At 39.9% G+C, this 22,361-nt stretch overlaps 2 protein-coding genes across 2 annotated transcripts; both read left to right on the forward strand.

Moving 5' to 3' along the window:
- Positions 1 to 3,721: 3,721 nt before the first annotated feature.
- On the forward strand, positions 3,722 to 9,694 carry LOC128315501 (protocadherin beta-14). The gene has a single exon (XM_053222170.1). The coding sequence runs from the start codon at positions 6,735 to 6,737 to the stop codon at positions 9,126 to 9,128; it is 2,394 nt and encodes a 797-aa protein (XP_053078145.1). The 5' UTR covers positions 3,722 to 6,734; the 3' UTR covers positions 9,129 to 9,694.
- A 4,671-nt stretch (positions 9,695 to 14,365) lies between these two features.
- On the forward strand, positions 14,366 to 21,447 carry LOC128315504 (protocadherin beta-18-like). Its single transcript, XM_053222195.1, has one exon. The coding sequence runs from the start codon at positions 17,165 to 17,167 to the stop codon at positions 19,550 to 19,552; it is 2,388 nt and encodes a 795-aa protein (XP_053078170.1). The 5' UTR covers positions 14,366 to 17,164; the 3' UTR covers positions 19,553 to 21,447.
- Positions 21,448 to 22,361: the final 914 nt, after the last annotated feature.

The following is a 22,361-nucleotide window of genomic DNA, read 5'->3' on the forward strand; positions in this document are numbered from 1 at the left end:
AAGTATTTGGAGAGCATTGAGAAGTATCAAACGATAATCCTTTAAGGTTCTAATTCAAAACATTTTTTTTTTCGAACACATTGTAAGAGAAAGTTTTGTCTAATGCAGCACAGGCACCAACAAACCACTCTTGGCTTTAGTAATGTGACTACATTACAGAAGAGAAAGCTTTCATTGTTGGGGCAAGAGTTTGCCAGTGAATCTCATCAATAAGCCCAAAGTCTATACATTGTGGAAGGAAAGTGTAGAGAAACAAAATGAGTGAGGCTATCGAGGAAAGGAAGTGTGTGAGAGAGAGAGAGTAGGCACAGAAAGGATGAAATGGGTGAGGGTGAGGAAAATGATTGTTCTGTTACCTCTAGTACCTCTAGAATCAGTGCCAGAAACTGCCTCTTTAATAAATTAAAAAACTTTATTTTATCAATTAGCAGGGCTAGGTATTAGTTAATGTCGGGAAGCAGAATCTCTTGCTCTAGCATATCCAAAATAATGTTCACACTTTCTGAAAGCTACAATTTCACTACCAGTTCTTCTGAACTGCATGAACTGATTCATAATGCTTTGAATTCAAGATAAATGGAGGGAACAGAAGTTTCTTCTGCAGGCTAATTAAATTCTAATTTCCTATTTTTATAAGTGGAACTAGGAGCAAGTTCTTTCCTCCCCTAAATGAAAGCTGCTTTACATAGAGAACAAAGATTCATAAAAAAATTTATAAATCAAAGTAAAGTATTAAGATTACCTCCTCTCTTGGGGTACCTGGGTGGCTCAGTTGGTTAAGTGTCTGACTTTAGCTCAAGTCGTGATCTCATTGTTTTTGAGCCCCACATTGGGCTCTGTGCTGACAACATGGAACCTGCTTGGGATTCTCTCTCCTTCTCTCTCTTCCTCTCCCCAAATTGTGCCTTCTCTCATAAATAAATAAACTTTAAAAATATCCTATATTGTATGATCCCATTCGTATGATATGTTATGAACAGGGAAATCTATAGGGACAGAAAGCAGATTAGTGGTTGCCTACAGCTGGAGGGAGGGTATAGGATGGAGAATGGCTAAAGGGTAACAGGTTTCTTTTTAGGGCATGGTGTTCTGAGATTAGACTGTGGTGATAATTGCACAACTCTGGAAATATACTAAAAACCATTGCACTGTACACTTTAAATGGGAAAACTCTCTGGTATGTAAGTGATATGTCAATAATGCTATTAATAGCAGTGGTGAGAGTGGTTCTAGCAGCCTGTGTCCCAAGTTAGATGGGCCTTCTGTCATCTATAATATGGGAGGGGGAAAGTGCAGTTCAAATAGCTCAGGCACGGGTCGCTTGGGTGGCTCAGTCGGTTAAGTGTCTGACTTAGGCTCAGGTCATGATCTCACAGTTCATGGGTTTGAGCCCCACATCAGACTCTGTGCTGAATGCTTGTTCAGAGCCTGAAGCCTGCTTCAGATTCTGCGTCTCCTCTCTCTGCCCCTCCTCTGCTCATGCTCTGTCTCATTCTTTCTCTCAAAAATAAATAAATGTAAATTAAAAAATTTCAAATAGCTCAGGCAGAAAATCTAATGTGTTGCAAGAGCAGAAAAAAAAACTAGGTTTTCTTGCTTCAAGTTTTTCCAGAAATCTGAACAGGAGGACTTGGGACTTGTGTATTTATAAAAAGAACTATGTGTTTCCTGACTCTAATGGAGAGTGGCCAGGCCTTCAGGAGCTCAGATGCCCAGATAAAAGCAACCAACCAATTCTCTTCAAAGGTATAACTAAAAACAAATTTTGTTCTTATGCATCAAATAACTCATTTATAGTTAAATTTAAGCCAATGCATAGAATTCAAACTGCATCAGCCAATTTTATATCAAAGGACTATACATTGTCCACTGGGGAAAAGGTCACTTACAAAACGGAGATGTGAGAGATGGCCCAGCCTCCCAGAGATGATTTCCCTGAAAATCGTTACCAATAAAAATCAAGTAAAAATTTACGTTGGGATTCACTATGAGAAAGGACATAAAGACATTTTAGCTTACAAACACTTTGTTCTGCTCATCTCCTTTCTACCTCAAGTCCTGCTACCACTCCCAGGTCCACTGGTTAATCTAACAACATGGCTTTTCAATCCCTAGATATTCACCTCTCCTCTGGCTCAATCCTTATGCCCTGGCCATGTGCTGTACTTTTCCACCACCCCAAATTGGTTCTTTATATGAAATAAAAATTTCAGATATCTCTCTGAGAATATAATCCACTATGTCTTTAACCCTCTCATTCTGCTATTCCTGTCACATCTTGTCTTTACCTTATTAGAATCTTTATTCCATGATGCTTTTACTATATATTAACTCCCTTCATGTTCTAATTTCTCTCCTGTTCAGCTGATTCCCTGGTCTACCACTTCTAATCATCCTCATGCCCATATTCTCTATTCCCTTGTTCAATTTTCCTTCACAAAAACCACCTGATGAAAATCCACTCCAGATGAATATAATTGTCTCCTTCCTCTTCTATCACGTCAGGGATGCTGCACTCTCCAAGTGGAAAGTTAGAGAATTATCACTACTATCACACTAATTTTATCACATCTAAACTTAATTGGGCTTTCAAGACCAAGAAATCATTTTATATTTTCCTAATCAGTTTTCTCTTCTATTCTTCATAACAACTACTTCAAACCTAGTTATCTTACTTTAAATTTCTCACTCTACTACTTACTTACCCACCCCTTTCAGCAGATAACTTGCTTAATACCTTACCAAGAAAATAGAATCTATCAGATAGGAATTCTCTTAAATTTCTGGCCCCAAACCTCACACTGGATAGCATCGGTACTTATAATGACCTTCTACCCAAGTCCAATCCCTTCATTTGTTTTCTGGATCCTATCTTTAACCACCTACTAGGGGCTTCACTTTGATTAAGTCTTCTCTTTTCTCCCTCTCTATTGAATACTACAAATCAGCATTTTAAATAAGTTCAAATTTCCCTAGGTTTAAAAAAAAACCCTACTGAGTCTCAAGACTCCTCCAGAGACTATCAATTTTTTTCTTTGGAGCTAAATTTGAAAGGATTGTCATCTTTACTTCCTTATCCTTCTCTCTTTTCAACCAAGTACAGTCTGATTTTCATTGTGACCATTCTAAACCGCTACAGTAAAAGTGATTGAAGATTTCGGTACAAGTTAGATAAGGTTATGTTGCTGAACAAAGCAGTACAATTACATAGTGGCTTGTAAAAGTGTGTATCTCCTTAAAACAGTTCAAGTGTAAATGACTAGGTATACGAGGCAGCTTTGCTCATTACAGTCCTTTGTTCCAAGTAATTGCTCCTACATTTCCTACTGCAATGTCATAATCTGCATGACTGTAGCTGAGTCACTGCCACATCTAGGTTCTAGTTGGCTGGGAGGGAGGAAACACATCCAGATGTCTTCTATTCTAGACCTAGGAGTGGCAAACAAAAATTCTATTCACAATGTTAGTGAGAACTTAATTCTTTTTTTTTAAATTTTTTTCTTTTAACGTTTTTATTTATTTTTGGGACAGAGAGAGACAGAGCATGAACGGGGGAGGGGCAGAGAGAGAGGGAGACACAGAATCAGAAACAGGCTCCAGGCTCTGAGCCATCAGCCCAGAGCCTGACGCGGGGCTCGAACTCACGGACCGCGAGATCGTGACGTGACTGAAGTCGGACGCTTAACCGACTGCGCCACCCAGGTGCCCCAGTGAGAACTTAATTCAATTGGCCATGCCTAACTACAAGGGAGACTGGGACTGGCAACTATGAATACCCAATGTGCTTGGGTACGGGGAACAGGTTCCCTGTTCTATAAAGGGAACAGGTTTTGGCAGACATCTATTAGAATCCTCCACAATGACCATCTTCTTAATCCAAGGAATCATTTCAACATTCATTTTTCTTGAGTTTACTGAAGCATTTGCTACCATTGATCTTCCTCATATCCTTGAAATGCTATTTGCTTTTGGTTTCATGATTCTCAACTCTGAGCTGTCTTTGTCTTTTAAAAGATACTTTATTTCCCCTCTCCTCTAATGAAGGTGTTTTTTTCAGACTTTTGCCTCTTCTGTTGTTACCTGACATACTTTTGCTTGATTATCTTAGAATTCTCATGGTTTCAATCACCATATACATGCTGGTGAAACCCAAAGTCCATATCTACCCCAGTTTATATTCTATATATAATTACATACAGCTCCACATAGGGACATGCATGTGCGAACACTTACACATATCTCCCAAGGCATTCATGTTAGTATCGGCATGTACAAAATTGACTTCAGCTTTTTCCACTTCAGTCTTTTTTGTTCTTCAGTGTTCTCTGTCTTAGGGAATGACACAACTAACCAGTTGCCAAGTCCAGAAGTGTGTTAATCATCCTTGATTCTTTCCTTTTTTTTCTCCACATGCAACCTATCAGTGACCAGATCCTAAGTATCTTTCTAAGCATCCCTCTTCTCTCCATCCACACCAGCATTACTTTTAAACAGGCTGCCACCATCTCCTAACTGGTGTCTCTGATTCCAGTCATTCCTCCTGAAATTGATTCTCTATACTTCCTTCAAACTGATTTTTCAAAAATGCAGATGCAATCATGTTAATCAAATGTTTAAAACTCTACATTGTGTTATAATTTTCCATAGGATAAAATTTTAAATTCATGCTATATCCTATATAATAACTTGTGTCCTCACCCCACTCCCCCCACCCCCGCCAGTCTCCCTTTTTTTTTTAAACAACAAACATTTATTTCTCACAGTTATGGAGGCTGGGAAGTCCAAGGTCAGGGTGTAAGCAGATTCTATGTCTGGTGAGTCCACTTCCTAGTGGTTCTCTTCTTGCTGCGTCCTCACAAGGGAGCTCTCTAGGATCTCTTTTATAAGGTCACTAATCCCACCCATGAGAGCTCCAACCTAATGACCAAATCACCTCCCAATGGCCTTACCTCTCCAAATAACATCATACTGGGGATTAGGTTTAAACATGTGAATTTGGGGGAACAAAAACATTTAGTATCAGTTTCCTTTATATTTTAAATATAATTTATTATCAAGCTAACAAACAGCGTATACAGTGTGCTCTTGGTTTGCGGGGGTTGGGGGGTAGATTCCCATGATTCATCGCTTACATACAACACCCAGTGCTCCCCCCAGTCTCATTTTTAAATTATCCCCTTCTATGGTTTAAAGTTCAGGGCATATTTAACTTCTTTCTGTTCTTCAAAAGGTCTGCCAGAAACACTCCTTCTCCTGGCTAGCTCCTTCAGATCACAACTTATAGTTTACTACCTTAGGAAAGCTTTCACTGATGCTCAAAAATCTGGGCTAGATTTTATTTTTTAGTAGGTACTTAACTAGCACTTACTAGCAATTTTGTAAATATTAATTCATTTGATTCCTACTATAATAATCCTAGGAGGTAAATACCATTATCACCCCTATTTTACAGGTAAGGAAACAGAGGTACATTACTTGTCTAAGACTGAAGATATTGAATGGTAGAAGTAGGATTCAAATGTAAATATTTTGGTTCCAGAATCCATGTTCATATGCTATGCTGCCTCCTAGGTACAAGATGGCCCTTCTAGGTATTTCTCTATTACTCTTTACCTATGAATACATTGTGAAATATTTTAATAATGTGTCTGCCAAATTTTCAGCCAGTGAACTCCATAAAGACAAGGACTGAATCTATTTTATTTATTCCACATTCTTACATGTAAATTAAATTTTTTAAAATGTTTATTTATTTATTTTGAGAAAGAGAAACAGAGCACAGGCAGGGGAGGGGCAGAGAGAGAGGGAGAGGAAGAATCCTGAGAAGGCTCTACACTGTCAGTGCAGAGCCCGATGTGGGGGCTGGATCCTGCAAACGGTGAGATCATGACCTGAGCTGAAATCAAGAGCTGGAGGCTTAACTGACTGAGTCACCCAGGTGCCCCCACATGTATATTTTTAAAATATGTGAGAAAAAGGTAATGACATTACTAACTATAGTTAACTGAATTCAAAAGTATTTACAAGAGTAAAGGAGATAATATATTTGAAATTCTCAAGAAATGGCCTAAATAAAATATTATTTCTTCAATTCAGGACATCTTTCTTCCCAACCTCCCTTCAGTTCAAGACATTTTAATAGAGTCTTCTTGTCAGCATTCAAAACAGCACTAATTAAATGCCCTGTATAGACTTTGTTTGGATCGTGATTCAAACAAACCAACAGTAAAAAACATTTTGGAGAAAAATGAGGAATACCAAACACAGACTGAGTATAAAGTATATCAAGGAATTATTGCTAAATTTGCTGGTTTTAATAGTGGTATCGTATTTATATTTTAAAGCCTTTATCTATTAGAGATACTTGGTGAAGTATTTAGAGGTAAAGATATATGATGTCTGGGATTTGCTTTAAAATACTCCAGAGGTATTCATGAATTATTTGTTGAAAGAAAACAAAATTTTTAAAAAAAATTCATGGAAACACATGGTGGCGCTGTAGGATAAGATGAAATCAGTGCATGGACAACACTGTGGGCTCCATTATTCAGGGAACAGAGAACATCCAAGCCACTGAGAAGAGAGGGAGTAAAGGAGCTTCATCTACTAAAGCTGCTGGAGGACTATATACTCTCCGGGGGGGGGGGGGATCTTATTTTTTAAAATTCAGCTTCAGCTTCCAAAATTAGGGCTGAACTTAAATTTTTCTACAAAAGAGGTTGCTGGAAGGAGCCATGGAGATCAAAGGGGTGCTCGCTCTGCAGAAAAGGCAAGTCCTGATTCTCTTTGTTTTGCTGGGATTATCTCAGGCGGGTCCTGAATCGGTGCGATATTCAGTGGCAGAGGAAACAGAAGTTGGTTCTTTTGTGGCAAATCTTGCAAGGGATCTAGGGCTTGGGGTGGAGGAGCTGTCTTCACGGGAGGCCCGGGTAGTGTCTGATGATAATGAAAAGCACTTACAACTTGATTTACTGACGGGGGATTTGCTCCTAAATGAGAAACTGGACCGAGAAGAGCTCTGTGGCTTCACCGAGCCGTGTGTGCTACATTTTCAGATGGTATTGGAAAATCCTTTAGAGTTTTTTCGGGGTGAGCTGCATGTCAAAGACATAAATGATCACTCCCCTATGTTTCTAGACAAGGAAATACTTATTAAAATATCAGAAAGTACCAGTAGTGGAACCACATTCCTAATGGAGAGTGCCCAAGATTTGGATGTAGGAACCAACAGTCTCCAAAACTACACACTTAGCCCTAATTCTCATTTCTACATTAAAATTCGAGACAGTGGTGATGGAAAGATATACCCAGAACTGGTCCTGGACAGAGCATTAGATCATGAGGAGGAGCCTGAGCTCACATTAACACTCATAGCACTGGATGGTGGATCTCCACCCAGGACTGGAACAACTTTGGTTCTCATCAAGGTCTTGGACATCAATGACAATGCCCCTGAGTTTGCTCAGAGGCTCTATGAAGTACATGTCCTGGAGGACACACCTGCTGGCTCCTGGATTATCACCATTTCTGCTAAGGATATGGATTCAGGAAATTATGGGAAAATATCATACACATTTTTGCATGCATCAGAAGATATTCGTAAAACATTTGAAATCAATCCAATATCTGGGGAGGTTCACTTGAGATCATGCCTGGATTTTGAAGTAATACAGTTCTACACTATAAATATTCAGGCAACAGATGGTGGGGGTCTTTCAGAAGAATGCAGTCTTCTGGTTAAAGTAGTAGATATAAATGATAATCCACCAGAAGTGACCATCTCATCATTTACAAAGACAATTCCAGAGAACGCCTCAGAGACTCTGGTTGCTCTTTTCAGCGTCCGAGACCAAGACGCCGGGGACAATGGGAGGATGGTTTGCTCTATTCAAGACGAGCTCCCTTTTTTTCTGAAACCAACCTTCAAGAACTTTTTCACTCTAGTTTCGGAAAAAGCACTGGACAGAGAGACAAGATCTGAGTACAACATCACCATCACCGTCACCGACTTAGGGACCCCCAGGCTGAAAACGCAGCACAACATAACCGTGACGGTCTCCGACGTCAACGACAACGCCCCCGCCTTCAGCCAAACCACCTACACCCTGCGCGTCCGCGAAAACAACAGCCCCGCCCTGCACATCGGCAGCGTGAGCGCCACGGACAGGGACTCGGGCGCCAACGCCCAGGTCACCTACTCGCTGCTGCCGCCCGCGGACCCGCAGCTGCCCCTGGCCTCCCTGGTGTCCATCAACGCGGACAACGGGCAGCTGTTCGCGCTCAGGTCCCTGGATTACGAGGCGCTGCAGGCGTTCGAGTTCGGCGTGCGCGCGGCCGACCGCGGCTCGCCCGCGCTCAGCAGCCAGGCGCGGGTGCGCGTGCTGGTGCTGGACGACAACGACAACGCGCCCTTCGTGCTGTACCCGCCGCAGAACGGCTCTGCGCCCTGCACCGAGCTGGTGCCCAGGGCGGCCGAGGCGGGCTACCTGGTGACCAAGGTGGTGGCGGTGGACGGCGACTCGGGCCAGAACGCCTGGCTGTCGTACCAGCTGCTCAAGGCCACGGAGCCCGGGCTGTTCGGCGTGTGGGCGCACAACGGCGAGGTGCGCACGGCCCGGCTGCTGAGCGAGCGCGACGCCGTCAAGCACAGGCTGGTGGTGCTGGTCAGGGACAATGGCGAGCCGCCGCGCTCGGCCAGCGTCACGCTGCACGTGCTGCTGGTGGACGGCTTCTCGCAGCCCTACCTGCCGCTCCCGGAGGTGGCGGCCGAGGCGCGGGCCGACCCGCTCACCGTCTACTTGGTCGTCGCCTTGGCGTCCGTGTCTTCGCTCTTCCTGTTCTCGGTGCTGGTGTTCGTGGCGGTGCGGCTGTGCAGGCGGAGCCGGGCGGCGTCTGCGGGTCGCTGCTCGGGGCCCGAGGGCCACTTTCCGGGCCACTTGGTGGACGTCAGCGGCACGGGGACCTTGTCGCAGAGCTACCAGTATGAGGTGTGTCTGACGGGAGACTCGGGGTCCAATGAGTTTAAATTTCTGAAGCCAATTATCCCCAGCCTTCCAGTTCCTGACACTGGTAGGAATATAGGGGGAAATGAGAACTTTAGGAATAGCTTTGGATTCAACATTCAATAAAATTACTTTAAACTTTGAATCTTTTGTTTTTCTTGACAATCTGTGGATACTTTTTGCCAGTCTATAATGAATATTAGGCTGTACTATAGTTGCATGTACTATCACTTCTTGCGCTCTCCTTATAGTTGCTTTGAAAATCTTTATTAGTGGTCATAATGAAATGGAAATATAATCTGTGTTTTCTGTTTTTTTACACTTATTTGGTCATAAATGTTATATTAACAGAGTTATTAGTAATTTTTTGTTTTGATAATGGTGTTATTTTGCAAGATAATGTTACGAATTATTTGGAGGTACAAACTGATGTATTAAGAGTGAATGCCCCTATATATGTGATTGACTACTAAACATTACATTAAATCATAAAGAAAAAATAAGTGCTGTTGGATCTGGGTGGAAGCATATTGGATTTTATTGCACTATTCACTTTGCAAAGTTTCATCATAAAGTTTAAAAAATGATACTCCTCCATATTCAGTACCTAGGGTACCTTATTTGCTTGCTTTTTGTAGTGTTTTTCAAGAATTCACTTTATGACAAAATAAAAGTGACCACATTGAAAATTATTGATTTCTTAAGTAAGTTTCCTTTGTTGTTCTTGTTAAGCTGTTGTGGGGAAGGAGCCTTATAATGCTGTGGGCCTTGATGTCACTGTTTTGTTTTCTTAAATACCATGTTTGCTAGTTTAAATTTATTTTTTATATTTTATGATTTAACTAGAATATAGGTCATGGTATCATCCTGGGTATGATAATAACTCTCCTTCAGAAGAGTACAGACAGAAACTTCTTAAGAAATTGAAATGAATATTCAAACTGTTAAAGAAATGAATGAGGTTCGCTTTTCTATTGATTTGTAAGAGTAAATATAAAAAATCTTTAATACTTTGTGGTCTCTCTCAGATATCCACAAAGAAGGAATGCGTCTGTATTTATGGTTTATAGATATCTCATGGTATTACAGATTATGTCTCTAATATAGAGTAGACAGTTTAATGGAAGATTATAGGTAGAGATTTTCATAGCTATAATGCAATGTGGATATAGAGCTAGTGTAGCTTACATTGTTGTAATTTCTCTCTTAAAATTAGATATTATAGACTAGATGGTCTAATAAAATGGAATTTGACATTGTGAAATGGGTGAAACAAATACCAATTTCCTTAGGAATTTTTTTCTTTCCTTCATTAAATTTTTACTTATTTTGTGTTGTAATAGGTATTTACTAGTTGTGAGAATTTCATATAAATAGATATTTAAACAGTAAAATCTTGAAAAACAATGTTTGGGTCCTCTTAATCCCTCAGACCCATAAGAAGTAAATCTTATGCTTCTTACACACTAATAAGAATAGATAAGAACAGAATAACCTATTTGAATAATGTGGGAACAAATTTGTAGACTACCAGATAGAGTACAAGAGAATAGAATCCAGGGTCAGATCGTTTTATATGAGAACCTGGTCTCTTTTTTTTTTAATTCCAAGATTTTTTATTTAAATTCAAGTTAGTTAACATATACTGTAGTATTGGTTTCAGGAGTAGAATTTAGTGATTCATCACTTACATGTTGTTACCCAGTACTCATCCCAACAAGTGGCCTCCTTAATGCCCATTGCCCATTTAGCCCTTATCCTCACCCACCTCCCCTCCAGCAACCTTCATCAGTTTGTTCTCTATATTTAAGAGTCTTTTATGGTTTGCCTCCCTCTCTGTTTTTATCTTCTTTTATTTTTCCTTCCCTTCCCCTATGTTCATCAGTTTTTGTTTCTTAAATTCCACATGTGAGTGAAATCATAGTATTTGTCTTTCTGTGACTGACTTATTTTGCTTAGCATAATACACTCTAGCTCCATCCACATCTTTGCAAATGGCAAGATTTTATTCTTTTGATAGTTGTGTAATATTGCACATCTTCTTTATCCATTCATAAGTCAATGGACATTTGGGCTCTTTCCATAATTTGGCTATTGTTCATAGTGCTGCTATAAACATTGGGGTGTATGTGCTCCTTTGGATCAGTAGTTTTGTATCCTTTGGATAAATACCTAGCAGTGCAATTGCTGAGTTATAGGGTAGTTCTATCTTTAATTTTCTGAGGAACCCTCACACTATTTTCCAGAGTAGCTGTACCAGGTCATGTTCCCACCAACCCTGTAAGAGGGTTCCCTTTTCTCTCCATCCTTGCCAACTTCTATTGTTTCCTGAGTTGTTAATTTTAGCCATTCTGACAGATGGGAGGTAGTATCTCATTGCAGTTTTGACTTGTTTTTCCCTGATGATGAGTCATGTTGACCATCTTTTCATGTGTCTTAGCTATTTGTATGTCTTATTTGGAGAAATTTCTGTTCATGTCTTCTGCTAATTCTTAACTGGATTATTTATTTTTGGCCATGTTGAGTTTGATTAAGAGAACTTGGTTGTAATAGGGGAGGTGTTAAAATCACTAGGAGGTAGGAGCAAGTCATATTACTTAGAAAATGTTATTGGGAAAATTGGGTCACTATATAAAGAAAATCCTGATCTCATGTCATATAAGAATAAACTTTATATGGATCTAAGAGGTGAATTTAAAGTATTTTAATTGAGGAAATGTAATAAATCTAGGTAAAAATATATTTATGACCATACTATTAGTTTGAATTTCTTAAACAAGGCTTTAAAAGTACAAAATAAAGATGAAAGTTGACAAATATTTCTATCTCAGAACTAGAGGACAGCATAGGCAAGATAAAAGACAGGTAGAAGCTACTTGCAGCAGTTTACCTGAGAAGGATTAATATTCAGATTATTCAAATAATTGTTGCAGATAAGCAAAAATCAAAAAGTCGAGAGACAATAAGATTTTTTAAAGGATAAAGGGAAAAGAAATTTTAAAAAGGGAAACCTAAGCCTGAAAAGAACTTGAAATGATGCTTGACCTCATTAGTTGGTGAAAAAACATACTACAATAAGACACTAGTTTACACCCATTGCATGCGTAAAAATGAGAAATTTGCATAATATCAAGTGGAACAACAGGAAATCACATGTACAGCCCACTTTGAGAGATTTTCATAGTACTTAATGAAATTTAGAATGAATGTACCCTCTGATTCAGGAATTCTACTTCGGGTAAATAAGACAGAAAATTCTTTAATTTTTAATTGAAGTATAGTTGACACACAATGTTATAAGTTTAAGAGGTATAAGCCAGAAAATTTCTTTCACGGATTCACAAATGATATATATAAGAATGTTCATCTTGGGAATCAATCCCAAGAATAGGAGTCAATCCTACATATCCATCAGTGAAACAACTGATAAATGAAATGTGGAAAAGGTTTCTGAAGGATATTTTATTTTTTATTTTATTAGTTTTTTTAGTGTTTATTTTATTTTTGAGAGAGAGAGAGAGAGAGCGTGAGCGGGAGAGGGGCAGAGAGAGAGGGAAACACAGAATCTGAAGCAGGCTTCCAGGCTCTGAGTTGTCAGCGCAGAGCCTGATGCAGGGCTCGAACCCACGAACTGCGAGATCATGACCTGAGCTGAGGTTGGACGCTTAACCGAATGAGCCACCCAGGCACCCCTAAATGCCAAATACTTTAACGTTTATTTTTATTTATTTGTTTTGAGAGAAACAGAGGCAGCATGAGTCAGGGAGGGGCAGAGAGAGAATCCCAAGCAGGTTCTGAGTTGCCAATGCAGGCCTTGACGTGGGGCTTATCTCATGAACCATGAGATCATGACCTGTGCCAAAATCAAGAGTCAGACACTTAACTGACTGAGCCACCAAGGCACCCCCCCCCAGATATTTTGAAAGGAAGAAAGATACTGAAATTTATGGCACAGTGCCATACATATCTATGTAATACATAATATCTTATATATTTATAAATATATAAATAAGCATATTGGAGGGAGAGAAATATGGAAGAAATGCAGGAAAGAAGATGTGTTTAAAGCAGAATAAGGGACACAGAAGTGGGAGATATACCAATGTCAATGACAGAGATTGTGTCTTCCAAGAGATTGTTTTAATTGATTGCAGCATTATAGAGTTGATTTAGTATTGATTAGTTGAAGTTGGTAAAAAATGCATATTATTTCTCTATCTTCCTGAGGTTAATTGCCCATACTCTAGGAAGCTAAGAGTTGTAACTCTGAGACATAATAATATCCTTGAGACTTATTGTTCATAAGGATGGTATAGATTATGTAGATCAATGCTTCCACTGAAAAAAATTAGCTAATAAGACACTAATATATTATCAGGTCACAATTAATGTCTAAGGGTAATCCAAGGAGATAAATGAACCTAAAACTACCTTTTCCCTGGAATCTATAGAATCCTGGAAAGTGTTTATATAATAAGGGAGGTTTATATAATAAGGTTTATATTTTGATGGTTTATATAATAAGGGAGGAAATCAAAGCATAACAAAGTGAGAAGTTTATAGAAGAGTTCTGCATTAATACAAATGGATCCCTAAGAGATATACCTTTGAGATGAAAGTAAACTGGAAATGGGCAAGTCCTTGTGTGGAAATTCAGCTCTGAACTTGTTAGTGGTTGTTGACAAGTAGTGCTTCCAGATCCTGATGGAACCAAAAGCAGACCTTCTATGTAAGAAAGCTCATCCTAAGGCTAAAAACATTCATATAAATAAGTTTTCCATTCCTAACTTGAACAAAGATACCTGCATACACAAGGAAAAATGACACCATGAGTGAGAGCCAGCAGAAAAAAAACAGAACACAGAAGTATACCTCAAACATTTTGATTAGCAGACATAATCTAATAATATACTGAACACTTAAAGGTTATACTTGAAGATGTATAGGGAATAAGAAATGTGACAGATTATTAAAGAACCAAATAGAAATCCTATATCTGAAATATATAACCAAAATTTAAATTCAATCAAAACTCAATAAAAGGTTTATTAGGAAAGTAGATATTACCAGATGAATAATTTGAGAAGTGAAAGATAGGTCAGAATATAATTTATCTAGCATATAGCTCAGAGAGTTCAGAAGATGAAAAATATGGAGGATATGGTTAGAAACATAGGACAGCTAAAAAGGTTTAAGATAGGATCAGAAGCAATATTTGAAAAATATTGTAGGGATGTCTGGCTGGTTCATTGGTGGAGCACATGACTCTTAATCTTAGGGTTGTGAATTCAAGCCCCACGTTGGGTGTGGAGCCCACGTAAAAAATTTATATATATATATTATATATATATATAATATATATATATAAGATATATAGAGATTGCATAAATTAAAAAATATATATAAAAATGAAAACGCATAGGGAAAAGACATGTAATCTTTAAATACATGACAGTTAGACAGACAACTATGTTCCATGTTGACAATCTCTAAACTGTGGCACTGAAAACTAAAAGTAAGATATCTTCAATATGCTGAAAGAGATTAGCAAATCTTCTGCCTTAACAGTCTTTGCACATAAGAGTCATTCAATGAGAATCAAATGAGAGAGATCAGTTTGGGTTTAAATTAAACAAGATGGGGGGGGCACCTGGGTGGCTCAGTCGGTTGGCCGAGGGACTACTGATTTCAGCTCAGGTCATGATATCCTGGCTTGTGGATTCAAGACCTACCCTCAAGCCCCTAGTTAGACTCTGGACTCCACACACTGTCCTGGAGCCTGCCTGGGGTTCTATCTCTAACTCTTTCTCTGTCCCTCTCCTGCTTGAACTCTCTCTCTCTCTCAAAATAAATAAACTAAAAAATTAAACAAGATCATAGGAGAGAGGTGGCGTAAAGACATTTGATTTCTCAAATATAACTTCTTACAGTTTTCCTCTGTCCATTCCTTGCCACAATTTCAAGTCCAGGAGTCTGACCTCTCTTCTAGCCGTCTTCGTTTCTGGTGACATTCATTTCTAGTCTAGTCTTAGTCACCTAAGATCATGGTCACTTTCTGGAGACGGTAGTCTCTCAGAACTACATCATCTCTGAAATCACAAAATCAAGCACACTCCTAATGTACAGCTTACATTCTTTAAGGGCTGCAATCACTATTTATACCAATAAACCCCAAATTAGCTTCTACCCCTCAAACGTCTCTTCTCAACTTTATTTATATAATGTAGGATCATTTATAGAACTATTTATATGGGATGCTCTATGGATAATTCAAACTCAACATGTTTTAAATTAAAATTTTTCCTTCCTCAAACCTAAACATTACCTCCAACTCTATACCTGTTCCTTTCTTCTCCTCTTCCTGTTTTTTTCTATCAGTTAATAGCACCGACATTCACTCCATTCCCTAAACCTGAAAAAAGGTACATTTACTTCACTTTTTCTTATCAGACCTCCTCCATGTTTAAATCTGTCACACATCCTGTAAAGTTATCATTTTTTAAAATGCTTATTTTTGAGAGAGGGAGGGGGCAGACAGAGAGGGAGACAGAAGATCCAAAGCAGGCTCTGCACTGGGCTCAAACTCCGGAACCATGGGATCATGACCTGAGCCGAAGTTGGATGCTTAACCGACTGAGCCATCCAGGCGTCCCTTGTCATCTTTTTAATTCAATCTTATTATTGCATTTCTAGTTGAGGTTAATATCATCTCCTTTTATATTTAAAAGCCTTTAAAACATTGCATTTCCACTGATGTAGAGTCCAAATGCCTTGGCAGGGCTTACAAAATATTTGCTTATCTCTCCAGTCTCAGTTCTCATTTCTTTCCTCTTGCTCTATGGCTCAGCCATATTGATCCTATTTTAGTTATTCCAAAACAGTTCTGTCATCTCAGATTTGTACAAGTGTTTTTTGAAATTGTCTGGAAATTTTACTTAACCCCCAATTTTTGTTCCAGGAAAGTGTTTCCTGTATTTCCAAATTCTGGTCAGATGACCCTTATCTATGTCATTAACAATAGCATATGAACTTTTGCTATCATGGTATTCATTATGTTCTTTTTTTAAATGTGTAATCACTTTTCTGCCTCCATCTTTCAGGACAGGAACTATGTCTGTCTGCTTACCACTGTATCGCTAATACTCACTACTATTCCTAGCACAAGTTATATGCTCAATAAATATTTGCTCGACAAAGTAATGAATAGATGAGTAAAATATTTATAATTATGCCTCTGTAAGGCCTGGGTCTACAAAATAGGTTTATTTTCCACAACTAAACTTGGATCTAGTTTGTTCAACTTTTTAATGTCAGAAACTCGACATATCTTACTTTATTAACTACTGTTGAGTATTTACTTTCTACTGCTGACAGGTAAGTCTCCTACAGAGTATCCCTAAGTAAATAGTACTATTTACTGAACCTGACATGCCCAGCCTCCCCAAAGCAACTATTTGCATGTATCAGTTTCAGTTACAAATGCATGATCTTATTGTCTTTTCTAAGAGACTTTGCTGATAGCTAAAGAAGACTAAAGCCTCTGGTTTCCCTTTCCTTTCCAATTTTCCTGGGAACGTTCTGCTTACAAAATCAATTACATGAATCCACTTAACTATTTGTAGTTATTTTATACATTGTCTTCAAAGAGAGATCATAACTTACTTGAATTGGGGGCTATATCTTACATATGATTTTTGTATTCACCCAGCTCTTAACAGATTGTGGTTTATTCTGTTAAAGACTGAATAGTAATAGCATCGCATATCACAAAGAATGCAACTCAGAAAATAAGAATATAGGAGAAAGTGTAATTTAAATTAATCAATACAGAAGATAAATTAATATTTTGTCTCACACTTACTTGACTGTTTAAAACCTGAGAATCTGCAGTCGCGTGGTGGCGCTGCAGGATAAGATGGGGACTTTTCTGTATCATCAAATGCTCTGGTCTCCATTAGTCAGTGGAACTGAGAGCACAGGAGAAGCAGGAAGGGGGAAAAGAGGATTTCAAGAGAAAGCTAAGGAACCAACAACACCTTTGTGGCAGGATTACAAGTCCACAGATTACCAGTGGTCCAGGCTGATAGATGAGAGGAGCAATTTAGGAGCTGTTTGCGACTGAGTTGAAACATTTCTGCAAAAAGACGTTTGGCTAAGGAGCCATGGAGTCAGGAGAGAGGTGCCCTCAGCAGATAAGGCAAGTGCTGCTTTTCTTTGTTTTCCTGGGAGGGTCTTTGGTGTGTTCAGAGCCCTGGCGCTATTCTGTATCAGAGGAAATGGAAATTGGCTCCTTTATAGCCAATGTGGTGAAAGATACAGGTTTGGGTGTTGAAGACTTGGTTGCACGGGGGGCAAGAGTCATCTTTGATGACCATAAACCATATTTACAGTTGGATCAGCAGACTGGCAACTTGCTCTTAAATGAACAACTGGACCGGGAGGCACTTTGCCATCTCACAGAACCATGCATATTGCATTTCCAGGTATTATTTGAAAATCCTTTACAGTTTTTTCGGGCTGAGCTTTGGGTCAATGACATAAATGATCATACCCCTGCATTCCTAGACAAACATATACTTCTGAAAATCTCAGAAGGTACTGCTCCAGGAGCCTCATTTCCAATGGACAGTGCCCAGGACTTGGATGTAGGAAAGAATGGTGTCCAAAACTACACATTAAGCCCCAATCCTTATTTCCATCTTAAATTACAAGACAGTGATGATGGAAGAAAATACCCAGAGCTGTTCCTGGACCAATCTCTGGATCGAGAAAAGGAATCTGAGTTTACATTAATTGTAACAGCTTTGGATGGCGGGTCCCCGTCCAGGTCTGGAACTACACTTGTTCGTATTTTGGTCTTCGATATCAATGACAATGCTCCAGAGTTTGAGAGGTCTGTCTATGAGGTTCAGGTACCAGAAAACAGCCCTCTAGACTCCTTGGTCGTTAGGGTGTCTGCTACAGATTTGGATGCGGGAATATATGGAGAACTATCATACTCATTTTCCCATGTCTCCAGAGACATACGGAAAACATTTGAAATCCATCCAATTTCTGGTGAAATCCGCTTAAAAGCGCTTCTGGATTTTGAATTAATTCAGTCATTTACAATAAATATTCAGGCAACAGATGGTGGTGGCCTTTCGGGAAAATCAGCAGTTTTAGTTCAGGTTGTGGATGTGAATGACAACCCACCAGAAATAGTCATGACATCTCTTACCAGCCCCATACCAGAAAATTCGTCGCCTGAGATGGTGGTCGCTATTTTCAGTGTAAGAGACCAAGATTCTGGGGACAACGGGAGGATGGTGTGCTCAATTGAGGACGATCTCCCCTTTCTCCTGAAGCCTACCTTCAAGAATTTCTACACTCTGGTAGCAGGACTCCCACTGGACAGAGAAAGCCAGGCCGAGTACAACATCACCATCACCGTCACCGACTTGGGGACCCCCAGGCTGAAAACGCAGCACAGCATAACCGTGACGGTCTCCGACGTCAACGACAACGCCCCCGCCTTCAGCCAAACCACCTACACCCTGCGCGTCCGCGAAAACAACAGCCCCGCCCTGCACATCGGCAGCGTGAGCGCCACGGACAGGGACTCGGGCGCCAACGCCCAGGTCACCTACTCGCTGCTGCCGCCCGCGGACCCGCAGCTGCCCCTGGCCTCCCTGGTGTCCATCAACGCGGACAACGGGCAGCTGTTCGCGCTCAGGTCCCTGGATTACGAGGCGCTGCAGGCGTTCGAGTTCGGCGTGCGCGCGGCCGACCGCGGCTCGCCCGCGCTCAGCAGCCAGGCGCGGGTGCGCGTGCTGGTGCTGGACGACAACGACAACGCGCCCTTCGTGCTGTACCCGCCGCAGAACGGCTCTGCGCCCTGCACCGAGCTGGTGCCCAGGGCGGCCGAGGCGGGCTACCTGGTGACCAAGGTGGTGGCGGTGGACGGCGACTCGGGCCAGAACGCCTGGCTGTCGTACCAGCTGCTCAAGGCCACGGAGCCCGGGCTGTTCGGCGTGTGGGCGCACAACGGCGAGGTGCGCACGGCCCGGCTGCTGAGCGAGCGCGACGCCGTCAAGCACAGGCTGGTGGTGCTGGTCAGGGACAATGGCGAGCCGCCGCGCTCGGCCAGCGTCACGCTGCACGTGCTGCTGGTGGACGGCTTCTCGCAGCCTTACCTGCCGCTCCCGGAGGTGGCGGCGGCCGAGGCGCGGGCCGACCCGCTCACCGTCTACTTGGTCGTCGCCTTGGCGTCCGTGTCGTCGCTCTTCCTGTTCTCGGTGCTGGTGTTCGTGGCGGTGCGGCTGTGCAGGCGGAGCCGGGCGGCGTCTGCGGGTCGCTGCTCGGGGCCCGAGGGCCACTTTCCGGGCCACCTGGTGGACGTCAGCGGCACGGGGACGCTGTCCCAGAGCTACCAGTACGAGGTGTGCCTGCGGGGAGGATCGGGGACCAGTGAATTCAAGTTCCTTAAACCCGCTATCCCCAACGTCTCTCCCCCAGAAGGTAAAATGGAGGAAAGCCACACCTTTCTGAATGGCTTTGAGTTCATTTAGGGATTTGATTACTCTGCAGAACTTTTAGAGTGAGTGCTATTTCTTTGTAAAATATGTTCATTGTAATGTAAAATTCTTTGTTTTGGGTAACTTCATTTTACTTAAGAGTTTCCAGAAGTTTTGATGAATTTTCTGCTATCTACTTTTTAAATATTAACTGTGGAAAAACTAAGGGAGCTAGGATTTGCTTAGACTTTCTTCCAAAATGCAACCTCAAGTAATTTATTCAAATATACAGCATTTTCCCTTCAAGCTTAATGGTACACTGGGTTCAGTCATATTCTCTGGGTGTCTAAGCTGTAGATCCTCTCACTGAAACTGTTTTTATATGTTTGATAGAGGAAAGTGCATGATATAAATAAAAACCATGCATGGTTTCTGAGATGTTATCTTATTTAGATTTTTTAAAAAACCATAATCAATTTTGCCAATCTTTCCAACCAAATATTTGAGTAATATTTCTGCATTTAGGTATTTTTCTTTGTAAACACTTTGGAACTGTATATATTGCTGGAAGATGTATTATAATAAATTTTAATCTTGTTTGGATTAAGATACATATTCAGCCCACACTTCTTGTCTGAGAACTTCCTGGGACTTCCCAAGGCAGGTAATCACTGTTGAGATGTTTATTATACTTTTCTTTACCTCTCTTGGCCATTTTTGATTAGCCTAGTAATAGACTCCTGATTAAAGTAGGCATAGTCACATTCTCCAAGCCTCTAAATTTCTACTTATGATGTAGTTCATCTATTTTTTTTCTTGATTGCTTGTAACTAGGAAATAAATATTAAGTATGGGCTGAGGTAGCTATGTTATACTTGTGTAAGCTGGCAGCACAGAGTGGCATGTAGAGAGGGAAGAAAGAAAGGAGGACTGGAAGGAAAATGAGAAGGAATAAGGGAGTGGTGGAGGCAGAAGCCTAAGAAACAGAAGAGACTAAGAGCCATTTGATTCTAGGCATAGTTCCTGATTCCAGTGTTCCTAAGTCCCTAATTTCTAATTGTCCTTCACATTTGCAGTGAAACTCCAGTTCCCTAATAATAAAACTCCTTTATTTAACGCATCTTGGGGAGAAGGCATTTGTTGAAACCAAACTCTTTTGGAATGATACATGCAATTTTGAGTATTCAATTAGACTACCATAAACTCTGGTCTTTTACTGCAGGTTTTTAATATTAACTTAATGAATGGGATAAAAATGTACAAGCTTAGAGATAACTAATTTGTACTAGAGAGTTTTGTTACAAAACTTAATTTTGTAAATAATTTATAAGATCTTTCAACTTAAAGATGTTATAAAATGTTTTATGGAATATTTTGTTAACAGGTATCCCTACTTTTTTTAAATGTGCTTCAGGATTAGTTTTAAAAAGTAACATTGAATTTGTTATTGTTTGGATATCTATACATCAAACCTTCCTTAGCATCTCTTTTAAAAATAACTAAGTTCAATGTGAACAGAATTATTTTATCATTTAATGTAAAATCTTCAGATCTATAAATAATCCCATTTATAAATAATATGGGGTAATTCATGATTTCATTAGTAGTAATTTGATTGATGCTAGTCTATTACTAGAACTTTCATGAAAAAAATTTCAAGCTTTCTACCAAGTATATGGGCTTAAAATGTTCTTCTCAGAAGAGAAAATAATGAGAAAATTTATCTGAGAGATGACAAATGGGAATGAAAAACTAATTTTGATCCATTAATTTACTGATACAGGTACCAGCATCTACCTATTAATATTTTTTAAAGTGCATGGACATTAAGGGCACATTTTCTTGGACTTTTGATTCTATAATAAAGAGTTTGATGCATGACCAACATCTTTCTATGAGGAAAATTATCAGATTTTAATTGTTACCAGCATGTTCTCACATTTTGGATTTACATAATCAAATTTGTTTTGCTGTGTAGAGGAAAACATTATAAAATAGAACGTCAGTTTGAGTGATTTGTACCTTAATAGAATTAAACTAATATGCAACACAGTTTTTACACTTGGCCCATGCTGTTTTCCCAGTTAGCCACGTATTAGTGTACCAGAGTACATGATAATATCTATTTAAAAGTTATTAAAATTTTGGCTAAAGTTTGATGCAACTGGGGAGATACAGATCCCCTACCACAAGATGTTTTTCCCATTGCTAGGACTCTGAAGTCATGCTAGGGTGCCAGGATCCCAAGCTATTCAGAGACATGTGAGCTGCTTGCTAAAAATGAGTTGTGATCTTCCTTATTTGATATAAGTTTTACCTGCTGTTTCAGATGAATCCAACTTATTTTTTTCTGCACTTTATTTATTGGTTTAAGTTCAGCCCTTTATTTTTATGATCTTCACCATGCTATTTTCCAAGATCTCAGTGAATCTCTGCTTCAACATGTGTCTTGATTTTAGGAATAAATGTAGATATCTTCACAAATTGTTTTGGACAATGGAACAAATCAATTCAGTATGCTCACATAGGTACAGACACGTTCTCCTTAGACAATATTTACACATAAGTCATCCATAACCCCTTCAACTTTTTTTATGTTTATTTATTTTTGAAAGAAAGAGAGTGGGGGGAGGAACAGAGTGATCTGGGGACAGAGGATCCCAAGTGGCCCCATGCTGACAGTGGAGAGCCCAGTGTGGGGCTGGAACTCACGAACCCTGAGATCATGACTTGAGCCAAAGTCCCAACACTTCACCTATTGAGCTGCCCAGGCACTCCTAAACTTTCTTTTTTTTTATTTTATTTCTTAAATTTTAAGTTTATTTCTTTATTTTGAGAGAGAGAGCAAGTGCAGGTTAGCGGC

The sequence above is a fragment of the Acinonyx jubatus genome, chromosome A1 (assembly GCF_027475565.1).
Source record: "Acinonyx jubatus isolate Ajub_Pintada_27869175 chromosome A1, VMU_Ajub_asm_v1.0, whole genome shotgun sequence".
NCBI lineage: Eukaryota > Metazoa > Chordata > Mammalia > Carnivora > Felidae > Acinonyx > Acinonyx jubatus.

What these genes read in the sequence shown, in the direction of transcription:
- LOC128315504 (XM_053222195.1), top strand. Translation starts at nt 17,165, where the DNA reads ATGGAGTCAGGAGAGAGGTGCCCTCAGCAGATAAGGCAAGTGCTGCTT.
- LOC128315501 (XM_053222170.1), top strand. Translation starts at nt 6,735, where the DNA reads ATGGAGATCAAAGGGGTGCTCGCTCTGCAGAAAAGGCAAGTCCTGATT.